Source organism: Plasmodium sp. gorilla clade G2 (genome assembly GCF_900097015.1).
Source record: "Plasmodium sp. gorilla clade G2 genome assembly, chromosome: 8".
Classification (NCBI taxonomy): Eukaryota; Apicomplexa; class Aconoidasida; order Haemosporida; family Plasmodiidae; genus Plasmodium; species Plasmodium adleri (nom. inval.).
In genome coordinates this window covers 714188-727500 of record NC_041700.1, presented here as the reverse complement: position 1 = coordinate 727500, position 13313 = coordinate 714188, and the positions used below count along the sequence as shown (strand labels likewise).

The 13313-nt window shown below is 15.7% G+C and overlaps 4 protein-coding genes across 4 annotated transcripts in view; 2 read left to right on the top strand and 2 right to left on the bottom strand.

Annotated features, from left to right (window-relative positions):
* PADL01_0817800 (conserved Plasmodium protein, unknown function) overlaps window positions 1-1586 on the top strand; it is a gene marked incomplete at both ends in the record, with an annotated part of 2170 nt that extends 584 nt beyond the window's left edge. The window contains 8 exons of the mRNA XM_028681522.1: window positions 1-24; window positions 125-192; window positions 348-426; window positions 548-658; window positions 756-807; window positions 908-1084; window positions 1203-1244; window positions 1407-1586. The exon at window positions 1-24 is cut by the window's left edge and continues 31 nt beyond it. Coding sequence (XP_028537892.1) covers window positions 1-24; window positions 125-192; window positions 348-426; window positions 548-658; window positions 756-807; window positions 908-1084; window positions 1203-1244; window positions 1407-1586 — 733 coding nt within the window. The remainder of the gene's footprint in view (window positions 25-124; window positions 193-347; window positions 427-547; window positions 659-755; window positions 808-907; window positions 1085-1202; window positions 1245-1406) is intronic.
* Window positions 1587-3435: 1849 nt separating this feature from the next.
* Window positions 3436-4291, bottom strand: PADL01_0817700 (zinc finger protein, putative; the record flags this gene model as incomplete). Its single annotated transcript, XM_028681521.1, has 2 exons — window positions 3436-3984; window positions 4265-4291. The coding sequence occupies 2 exons, from the start codon at window positions 4289-4291 to the stop codon at window positions 3436-3438; spliced, it is 576 nt and encodes a 191-aa protein (XP_028537891.1).
* Window positions 4292-9390: 5099 nt separating this feature from the next.
* PADL01_0817600 (rRNA-processing protein FCF1,putative) lies at window positions 9391-10160 on the top strand (the record flags this gene model as incomplete). The annotated part of the gene is made up of 2 exons (XM_028681520.1): window positions 9391-9393; window positions 9567-10160. The coding sequence occupies 2 exons, from the start codon at window positions 9391-9393 to the stop codon at window positions 10158-10160; spliced, it is 597 nt and encodes a 198-aa protein (XP_028537890.1).
* A 514-nt stretch (window positions 10161-10674) lies between these two features.
* PADL01_0817500 (dynactin subunit 6, putative) lies at window positions 10675-12806 on the bottom strand (the record flags this gene model as incomplete). The annotated part of the gene is made up of 4 exons (XM_028681519.1): window positions 10675-10719; window positions 10819-10955; window positions 11055-11855; window positions 12107-12806. The coding sequence occupies 4 exons, from the start codon at window positions 12804-12806 to the stop codon at window positions 10675-10677; spliced, it is 1683 nt and encodes a 560-aa protein (XP_028537889.1).
* Between the last annotated feature and the right edge of the window lie 507 nt (window positions 12807-13313).

Below are 13313 nucleotides of genomic sequence, written 5' to 3'. Positions count from 1 at the left end.
TAAGGATAATCATAAATTCACATGGTATGAAAAGAAAAGATAAATAATGAAAACAATATAATATATTGATACATACTAATATATATATATATATTATTTTATTTTATTTTATTTTTTTTATTAGTTGGTATATTAAGACCAAAGATTCTGAGAACAAACCAATTATGCTTTATTTTCAAGGAAACGGAGGATGTAATAACTATGAATATATTTTTATTTATTAAAAAAAATAAAAGATTAAAATGATAATATAATAACATGAACATATATAAAAAACTTATAATTTTTAATTTATTTATATATATATTTATTTATTATTTATTTTATTATTTTTTTTTTTCTTTTAGATTTAGAAAAATACATGAACTTATTCAATTTAATTATAGACCGAGTTGATGTCAACATATTTTCATGCTCAAATAGAGGGTACAAAAAAAAAAAAAAAATAAAATAATAAAAATAAATTAATAATATGCAGTTGTAATATTTTTTTCTTATAAAAAATTATGCACATGTATATATTTTTTTTTTATTTTTCTTTTTTAAGTTGTGGATCTAATATCGCCAAACCTTCGGAAGAATATCTTTATAAAGATGCTAGTGTATATATAGAATATGTGAAGACAAAAAATCCAAAGCATTTATTTATATTTGGAAGGTAAACTTAATATGTATATGTATATATTATAAATTGTGTTCAATATATATTTATATTTTTATATATATAATATATATAATTTTTTTTTTTCTTTTAGTTCAATGGGAGCCGCAGTAGCTATTGACACGGCATTAAAACAGAATGACAATGTAAAAATGATAAACAAATGAGTGTATATATATATATATATATATATATATGTATTAAATTGTTATTTTTGCTATTTTTTATTTTTATTTTTTTCTTTAGATAAGTGGATTAATTGTTCAGAATGCATTTACAAGTTTAAAGAATCTATCGAAATATTCTCACCCATTCCTTCATTTTTTCTTATTTGATTATGACATGATAATAAGAAGTAAAATGGATAACGAATCAAAAATTAAAAATATTACAGTACCAACCTTGTTTACCTTATCTGAAATGGTATAGAAATTATATATATATAAACGTGATAACACATATATATACATATATATATGTGTGTGTATGTGTATGTATTTATTTATGTATAATATTTACATTTATTTTTTTTTTTTATTAGGATGAAAAAGTACCCACTACCCATACAAGAACATTGTTTCAGGTAAATTATTCCGAGTTCTGATATTTTATATATTTATTTATTCTTATATAAATTTTTATAGAATATAAAAAATATACAATATTACATACTATTATTTAAAAATAAGCATGTTAATTGGATATATACTTATATTATTTATTTATTTATTTTTATTTTCTATAGTTATGTGCAAGTACCAAGAAACAGTTATATTTGTCCAAGGGAGGAACTCATCCAGACATTCTGAAAAATGATGATGGTTCTTATCATAAAACTATGAAGAAATTTATTGAAGATGCTATAGCTATAAGGGAAAAAAATATTCAAGATGTGAAGGAAAAAAATCCAAATAAACCTACTTAAACAAAAATTATTCTAAAAGAATTAAATATACACACAAGAAGTGTGATAATATAATTGGTAAGATATATATATATATATATATATACAAAATAATTCATTTTTGTTATCTTATGAAATTATAAATTTATACACTATATTTTATATAATGTGTATTTATCTATTTTTCCTTTTATTTGTTATTAATTCATTTTATAATTCATTTTATAATTTGTTTATAAATTTTACATTTATGGCATAATTCGCTCTTATAAATGTTGTATATAAAAAACTGTTCATTATCAAAACTATTCACATTCGTTATATATTTAAAAATAAACGAAATAATTAAAGAAGATTTAGTAAATATTAAAATAAAAAAAAAGAGACCATGGTTTTATTTTTTTTTTTTTTTTTATTTTATACAAAATGAAAATTAGAGAAAGTTCATTTTATATCATCTATTATGAATATATATATATATATATATATGGTAACAAATGAACAAAATATATATTTTTATTATTTATGCATTGTAAATATTATTATATAATAGGTCACTTGCACTGTATTTTTCTTTCTTTTTTTCTTCAAAAAAAAAAAAAATTAAATTAACAAATATATAAGTGTCTAATATATATATTATATATATATCTTATTTTTATTACCCTCCTTTCAAATATCAATTATTTATTAATATCCTATATTATTCATTTAAAAAAAATTTTAAGAATACCAAAGTTATCTTAACATTGTAGATAAAGTCTAATAATAAGAAAATAACTTGAGGCTAAAATATAGAGAAAAAATATAAAATAAAATAATACAGCTAAAATTTAAAAAAAAAAAAAAAAAAAAAAAAAAAAAACAGCTAAAATTTAAAAGAAAAAAAAAAAAAAAAATAATACAGCTAAAAAACATAAGAATAATAATTAATGTAAAAAATTTCAGGTACAATAAAATATGCCATTTTAATACACGGAAAAAAATAATATTTTCCCATTTCATTATTTATAGGGAAGAAATTCAGTCTTCATATAATGTTTTTATATTTTTCTATTTAGATCTTATTAAAAATATAGATAAATTTTCATGAACCTATTTTGTAAAATGTTTTGTTATTTAATATATTAGACTCCTAAGCTATTAATTTAACTAAAAATAAAAAATATATATATTATATTTATCCAAATAAGGAATTTTCAATATAATATAAATATTATATAAGAAAAAATATACAAAAATGAAAAAAATAAAATAAATAAAAAGTAATAAAGAAAAACAGATAAACAAAAATAAAGTAATTTATTTTAATTATTTAGTTTTTTAGGAAGTGTTGTTTTTTTTATTATTTTTTTTTATTACTTCAAAAATGAATTATCAAAAATGTTAATATATTATTAACACCTATATATATATATATATATATATATTATGATTTTGGTAGCAAGAAAAAAAAATAAAAAAAAAAAGAACGAAGAAGGGAAATAAAAAAAAAAATTAATAAATATAAATAAATGTATTGCTCCAATAAAAACAAATCATAACATATATAAAAAAATATGCATATAAATAAATATATAAATCTAAATATATATATATATATATATATATATATATATATATATATAAAAGCACAGTTAAAAAAAAAAGAATAGTGAAAAAAGGTAATAAAGGGATAAAGTTGTATGTTATATATTATTTAATTTGCGTTTAATTTGAAACTAATTTGTGTGAAATTTTGATATATTGCTGTATTTATTTTGTACACATTTGGCATTATAAATATATATATATATATATATATATATATATATATATATATACATATAATGGTTAAATATTTTATTTTATTATTTTTTTTTTGTTGGGGTTATATTTTTTCTACTTTATCTGCAACAACTTTAACGTTATTTTTTATTAGCTGTTGTTTATGATAATTTTTATAATCAAATGTACAATTATGTGCATCAGCATATCTATGAAGTGAACAGAAATAGTGATTACATCTACATTTAATTCCTACTAATCCTATACGTTTCGAACAGAAGAAACATTTACTTTTATCTTCAACAGGTTGACTAGAATTATCTTTTTCTTCTGTATTATATAAGGTTACGGGTTTTATTTCACTTTCTTTATTTTGTTCATTGTTTATTATGGAAGAATTTTCTTCCTTTATGTGACTGTTTTTTTCTTTTTCCGTTTGTTTTTCATTTAAAAACGTTGGTTCCATTATTTCATTTATTTTATTATTATAATTATTTAATGTATCATTCATATTTTTATCATTCATTTTCTCCTCTTCAGATATCTGTTTCTTTTTTTTCTCTTGAAATTCTCTATAGCATTTAGAGCATAAATTATTATTTGCAGGGTTGCCATAAAACCCGCAGTTGTTTTCACACAATATGGGTGTTGGCTAAAAAAAAAAAAAAAAAAAAAAAAAAAAAAATATACATCAATATAACATATTAATATATAAATATATTTTTAACACATGCATATTATTTTTTATGTACAAATTAAAATAATATATATATATATAGTGGTATGCCATGAAATTTTGTCTAAGGTTCTTTAAATGTAAGTATAAATATGCATACACAAATTTTATATATATATATACATACACATATACAAAATTTTTATATATATATACACATACACTATTTGATATATTTCTTTTTCTTTATCTTTACCGTGGTTGCGTTTTTTTCAGAACTCATTGTTTTAACTATGTTTCGTAGAAATAATTTAAGAAAGGAATTATAAAAGCAAAAATGTAAAAAGAAAAAAATGTTATTTTATTTTTTTCCTTTATATATATATATATGCTCATATAAAATACTGAATTCACAGTAATATATAAACACACATGAATTATATCTTCATATAGATAAAAATATATATATATCAAATACTACTGACATATGTATATGTATGTATATATATATATATATTCCTTTTGAATTTATTTTGAATAAATTCATATCTCTTATTTTTTCCACGTCTCCACTGATTACTTAATATATATATAATACACAATTCAGCTTATCAGATTTTCCACTTAATTTTTACGTTATAAAAAAATAAATATATATATATTAAATATCTTATCTTTGAATTTTTATTTAATTTTTATATAATTATACTGATAAAAAATAAATACATATATATTACATATATGTGCATATATATATTTTATACATATATATATGTGTTTTTCGCTGCGTTATTTTATTTTATATTTTTAAAATATATATATATATATATATATATATATAATAAAATAAATTGTGTACTTCAGTAAATCTAATTATGTAAAATTATATGTATATATATTGTGTATTAATATGATTATATATTTTTTCTTTTTCCTTTTCCTTTACTTTTTTTTTTTTTTTTTTTTTTTTTGTATTAAGTATATGTATGTATATATATATATATATATATATATATATTTGTAATTATATATATGTTTTAAAATGCGGGAATTTTACTTTATTTTTTTTTTTTTTTTTTTTTTTTTTTTTTTTTGTTTTCTGTTAATTTAGCTAATTTAAATAAAACTCTGCACTTATTTCTTCAAGTCAATTTCATTAATTTTTTTTTTTTTTTTTTTTTTTTTTTTTTTTGTTTTTTTGGTTATACATATAAAAATGTAATTATACAATTATACATATATTTGTAAATATAAATATATATATATATTATATCGTTAAACGTAAAAAAAAAAAAAAAAAAAAAAAAAAAAAAAAAAAATTCATCTGTATTTTTCAATTCGTGGATTTATCAAAAAAAAAAAATAATATTCTTCTACGTCTCTTTCCAGAAAAAAAAAAAAAAAAAAAATCAAACACTCAAAAATATTTATATATGTAAAATGAATGTTATATTTATATAATATACACATATAATATTTTTATATAGAATTCAAAAACGTTCATGCTATATTATAATATTTTTACATATATATAATACATATATATTTATATATATTTATATACATTTATTTATATTTATTTATATAGAATTATCTTTACACAAAAATAAAAATAAAACACATATAAGAAAAATAAAATAATTCACATAAAAATATTTTCTGTACATATTCATATGACGTTGTGTAAAACATATAAAAAAGCAAACATAAAAGAAAATTAAATTAACACACATATATATATGTGAAAAACAAAAAAAAAAATAAAAAAGAAAAAGAAAAGAAAAAGCAAATAAATATAAAAATTTTGCTATGTATTTATTTATATATATATATTACACAAAACATAAAAAAAAAAAAAAATTCAGTAATATGGAAAATGTGAACGATAGATATGAATTTTAATTTATACTAAAAATTACTTATAAATTATAATATTCTTTATTTTGTATTATATATATATATATATATATGTAATATATATGAAACATGAAAAATATAGTTATATATTATTATTGTAATTATGTTTAAAATATATAAGTAAATACACACATGAAATAGAAATATATATAATATTATATATGAATAAAATATATTTATGCATATTTTTTTATTTACTTATATATATATATTTATATATATATATATACAATTTATTAATATTATAGTTTTTCACTTTTTTTCAAATTTTATAAAAACATATATATTTTTTTCTTTTCTAAAATAAAAATACGAAATGAAAAAATAAACAAATCATACCATAGGGGGAAAAAAAAAAAAAAAAAAAAAAAAGTTAACATAAGAAAACTCTATAAGGAAAATGCATATGAAATTATACAATATTATTTTACATAAAAATATTACATATATATATATATATATAATTATATATACATATATTTATATATTCCCTTTATTTATTTATATATAACTCTATTATTTTTTTTTTTTTGATATTTAAAAAATGTATGAAAATCGCTTAGCAAGAAAAATATATATATATATATATATATATATATAATATATTAATAAAATCCTGTTTTTTCTTTTTATACATATATATATATATATATATATATATATATAACATTTAAATAATATTATATATATACATAATAAATGAAAATAAGAAAATAATAATATATCATAAAATAATTATATCTATAATATAATATATATATATATATAATTATTTTATTCTAAATTTTTTAAAAAATGTATTTATTATATATATATATATTATACAATAAATACAAAGTATTTTATAATTTAAAATAATAAATATAAAAATTATATTATATTTGTAATTATAAAAAAAATAATAAAATATTTTTTTTTTTTTTTTTTTTGAATAAAATAAAATAATATATATAATAAAATATTTATATTTTTTTTTTTAAATAAACAAAACAAAAAAAAAAAAAAAGATAAGAATAAAAATGAAAGAAAAAAAATATTTATATACATAACAAATAAATATATATATCATACATATAATATATATATAATATATGTATAATAATATTATTTAATAGAATAAATTCACATACTTTTTTTTTTTTTAGATGATATATTTATTTAATTTTTATTTTGCTGATAAAATAAAAAAATATGCATGATAAAAAAAAAAAAAAAAAACAATCTTCTTATAAAATTGAGGGAAAAAGGTTATTTTTTTATTTAAAAAAAAAATATATATTTTTTAAAAAATGAAATGAAATAATTGAATATATTTTTTTTGTTACCTATATATTGATTTGTATGGTATATTATTATAAATAATATATATTATATTAATATATATATGTATTATATATATTTAATATAAATAATAATCTCTTATATATAAAATAAAAGAAATAATTTTTTATTTTATCATCAATTTATTTATATATTGTATAATATATCTGTTGTAATATGTATAAAATAATAAATAAAAAAATGTATTTTTATTAAAAAAAGAATAAAAAGTAGGAAACCCCAATAAACTATATTATATATATATATGTATTTAAATTTATAGTGTATGAAAGAAATATATATAATATATATATTTTTTATATTATATATATATATATATATATATATATATAAATTAATAAAAAAAGGAAGAAAAAAAAAATATATATAATAATATTATATATTCATACATAAAATAAATATAAATAGTACAATTATTATAATAATATAATCTTTATAAATTTGAAGTATTTAAATATATGTTATTATTATTATTATATATTATCATATACTTTGTGACTAACTATTCTATAAAAATAATAATAAGTATATTATATTATTTTATATATAATGTATAAAAGAAAAAAAAAAACAAGTAAATAATAATATTATGAGAAAATAAAACATATAAGGAATTATATATATATTAAACAGATACAGAAAAAAAAAAAAAAAAATATATATATATATTTTTTAAATATATATATAGAATAATATAATATATACAACATATCAAGAATAAATTTTTTTTTAATATTACAAATATATAGAACGTTTAAAAAATGATATAAAATAAAACTTAATAAACATCTATAAAAAATGTAATTTAAATTTAGCATATAAAATTAAATAATTCATTTAATAATAAATGTTTTTTTTGTTTTTTTAAATGTCATAGATATATTTATATATATATATATATATTTTTATAATGTATTTATTTGACCTTATATTGATATAATCTAAAATAAAAATATAAAAAAACAACATCCTATAAATATAAATATATATATATATATATATATATATATATATATATATATATATATTTATTTATAATAAGATCCTTATTTCAAGTTGTATACAAGAAATTTATTATTCCTATTTTTCTTGTGTTATAATATAGAGAAAAGACACAAAATATGTAGATTAATGTTTTTAAGTTTTGAGAATTATTTTATAAAGTTCTTTTAAATATGTATGATATTATAAAACATATTTTAAAGAAATATAATATTACAGATTACACAACATATGGTAATATCTATAATACTTAAAAGGGAATTATATATATATATATATATTTTATGTGCAAAAGATATATTAAATTTTAAGATTAAAAATAGGGGGAAGGGTTCTTTACCTTATATATATACACATATTATATAGGTTAAATAAATTTCTTTCAAATAAAAACATAGTCTTCATTATATATATATATATATATATATATATGTATTATATTTATATGTATGTATATATGTTAATGTATTGTTGTTATTTTAATTTTCTTCTAAAATTATATATTGAAATATTGTGATATAAATAATTTAGGCTTACGAAGCCTTAGTATATATTTCCTTCTTTATTTTTTTATTTTATTTTATTTTATCTTGTCCTTTGTATAATGAACTATATTATATATATTCTTTTTTTTATATTTTTTCTCTTCTTTTTCAGTTTCAATTTATAAAAAAAATATTTTGTCGTATTGTTATATATTAACATGAAAATATAAGAAATTTATTTTTCCTATTTTTTCATGTTACTATAATAATTTAATTTTTCCTTCAAAATAAAAAATATATATTTTCTGTGCCGAAGATGTTTTAAAATAAATATTATATAATAGTCACTATTATTATGTATACATATATATATATATATATATTTAATTTACAAAATAAAAGATAAATAAAAATATATTTATATATATGCACAAATTTGAAGACTATAATTTTTTTTTTTTTTTTTTTTTTTTTTTTTAATTTTTAATATTTCAATATATATATTATATCATATCATATAATATTATACTTATATTTATTCTTTTTCTTTTTAAATTTAATATTAATCTTTTTCTGTTATATCAAGGCAACATAGAAATATTAACAAAAATTGTAGAAGCAAAAACAAAATGAAGAAATGGTAAAATAAGATAATACAATTTTATATTATGTATATAAATAATAATATATTAAAAAAAAAAGAAAAAAAAGAAACTGTTTATATTGTATATATTTGATATTATATTTATATAATGTTTGTATTAATTCTTTTTTTTTTTTTTTTTTTTTTTTTTTTTTTATTTTTATTTGTAGGGTAAGTTTAAGAAAACCCAGAAAATCGTAAAACTGAAACGAGTTATAAATCCAAACGATAAAAGGATTATTCAGAATAATAAAATAAAACAAGCAGAAGAAGAAAAAAAGAAGAAAAAAAAAGAGAGTGAACAATTAAAACAAATAGAAGTAATTGACAGTAATTTATTTTTTAATTATAATGAAAATTTATGTCCACCATATAATATAATCCTAGATACGAATTTTATAAATTCGAGTATACAATATAAAATTGATATAATAAAAGGATGTTCTGAGGTTCTACTAGCCAAATGTAATATCTTTGTAACAGATTGTGTAGTAGCAGAAATGGAAAAGTTAGGACAACGATATTCTTTAGGATTAAAATTAATAAAGGATCCACGTTTTCAAAGATTAACTTGTAATCATAAAGGTACATATGCAGATGATTGCATAGTTAATCGAGTTAAAGAAAGTCGTTGTTATATTATTGCAACAAATGATAGAGATCTTAAAATAAGATTAAGAAAAATACCAGGAGTTCCTATTTTATATGCTAAAAATTTTAAATATAAAATCGAAAGACTTCCAGATAATATACTTATTTCATAAATGCTGTGATATAGTATGATTATAAATATTTTGGAGCTACTATAATAATATATTTTTTTTAGACAAGACATAAAATTTTATATATGTTATATATATATTGTATACAAATACATATTTTTAATATTTTTTTTTTTTTTTTTTTTTCTTTCTTATTTTTTGTCGTTATCTTTACATTTTTCACAAAAAAAAAAAAAATAAATAAATAAATAAACTTATCATCATTTTTTTCTTTAAAAAGGAAAAAGAACAATTATTCAATCAAAAATTATTTATAGTGTCATATTTAAAAAAAAAAGGAAAATGTAGAAGATATGTCTATATGATTATTAAAAAAAAAAAAAAAAAAAAAAAAAAAAAAAAAAGAGGTTATATAAAATATATGTACATATAAACATGTAAAATTAATGCAGAAATGAATATATGAATATATATATATATATATATTTGTAATTATATATATGTTTTAAAATGCGGGAATTTTACTTTATTTTTTTATTATTTTTTTTTTTTTTATTCATTTTATGTGATTATATCGTGATATTATTTCTCTCATATTGTCCTAAATAAATAATAAGGAAAAATAAAGAAGACATAAAAAAAAAAACACAAAAATATATATACATATATACTGTTATGTTGTATTTATTTTTTTATTTACTTGTATAATTTGTGAATTTAAATATATAACTACATTATCAACAATTTTATGATGATTTCTTAATTTCGATTTTTTGTCTATCAGCATATTTATACCAATAAATGTATGTGATCCTATATTGCTCTTAATTATATTGCCTGAGTGTAATGAAATAAATAAAATAAATATATAAATATATAAATACATACATACATACATATATATAATATGTATTTCATTTTTATGTATCAACCTACATTTATAATCGAAACAATTTCTATCCCCTATATTCATCGTATTATATATATATGAGCCAGATCTAAATATATTATAACTCCCTATATACATATCTGTACTTGTATTATTTATTATAGTAACTAAATCTTCAAATAAATTATTTTCTCCTATAATTATTTTAGCTTTATCAGATTTTATTTGACAAGAAGGAAATATTATATTTCTATTTCCTATAATTATATTTTTATTTTTATGTAAATCATAATAAAAAGAAATAGATTCTTTTTTATCAAGTTCATTCTTTATATATTCGTCATTTGATTTCTTATTTTTTTCATATATATCTTTCTCTATATTCTTTTGTTCAATTTCTAAGAATATATTATTATCAATTTTTTTATTGAAATCTTTTTCATAGTTATTTATAAAAACATTTCTTATATTATATTTCATTATACATGTTTTATTTTTATTATTAAAAATATAATTCCTATCTTTCGTTCTCAATGAATGATATATATGATTTTTACAATTAGAAAAAAATAAAACTCTTTTATTTTTATTTTTTCCATGTCTTAGATTGTATGAATATATATCTCTAACACTTAATCTTAGTTTCCTCACAAATAGTTTATTCTCATTATTTATTAAATTATATAAAAGGGTTTTGTATTTCTTTATCCTCTTTTTTTTTACACTTTGTAAAAAACTCTTTTTATGTTTGCAATGCTTTTTCACCTTTTTTTTCAAACTTTTTTTTTCTTCATTATTTTTTATAATATCTCTATTTAATATATTTCCACTTGAACATGTAATAAATCCTACAACAGAAAAAAAAAAAAATAATAAAAATAAAAAAATATACAAATAAATATACAAATATATAAGGCAAAAAAGGAAGAATGAAATTATAATATATTCATCTGATATAATATAAAAATGTGAACAAAATATATAATAATCATAATATATTAACAAAAAAAAAAAAAGGGGAATAGTTTTTCTTATCCTTTTATTTTTTTTATTCTTTATATATATATATATATATATATATATATATATACATATGTACCTCTTTTTTGACATGTAACACTATTAATATTTTGAAAGAATGTTTTTGTTCTGTTATATTTTTCGTCACAATTTAAATCGTGAGACATTAATTTAAATGATGAATTCAAATAACAAGATAAAGGTTTATCTTCCATTGGCATATGACTTTTATATTTCTTAATATCTTTTATTGTATCATATTTATTATAATTAAAATGTTTTTCTTTATCATAAAGACAAAATATATCTTTCATATTGTCACTTATATTTTGTTGTATTTTCTTTTTTTCCATAATATTTCTTGTTACATCTATAGTAACATTACATTCAGAACTCAAATTAGATTCACTACATGAATCTGAAATGTCTATAAGATTTTTTTGGTTAGTATTAAATCTTCGAAAAATATTACATTTGTCTAATGTATTTTCATTTTTTTCATTTGTCAGTTTTTTAAATTTAAATATATATTCATTCAAAGATACTACTTTTTTATAACCATAAATATCTTTATTTTTTATTGAATTATCAGAATCGTTAGTACACGTTCTATACAAAGGTATATCAGTATTATCACTTGAATTCTTAAATGTTTTATATGATGATATAGATAAATCGGATTCATAATTATTTATTCCATTTCTATTAATAGACACATTCTTATTTATATTCCTGTCTAAATTTAAGGAATGAAGTTTTACAATAGTACCTTTATTCATATTTAAATATATACATATATATATATAGATATATATAGGTTTTTTTTTTTTTTTTTTTTTTTTTGTTTACATTTATATGTAGATATATTTCTTATATTGTCTATAATTTTATAAATTTTTTTTGTTTTTAAAAAAAGAACATATATATATATATATATATATAGTACAACTTAAATTTTTATTTAAAAAAAAAAAGGAAAAGTTTTAATTATTTTACACAAATTAACAGAACAATACTTATTTTTAAATGACACACATATATATTTATTTATTCATTTAAAACCATTCGTACTAATTACTATTTAAATTAAATACATGTTACATGTCTAGATAAACCAACATGTTGACTATCTTTATATTATTTTTTTTTTTTTTTGTTGTTCTAACATAGTGAAGTAATTAAGGAAAGATAAGAAACACATGGAAAAATAAATGCGTTTTATTCAAATATAAATTTAGGTTTCATAATTTATAAAAACCTTAAATATAAATATAGATAAAAAAGAA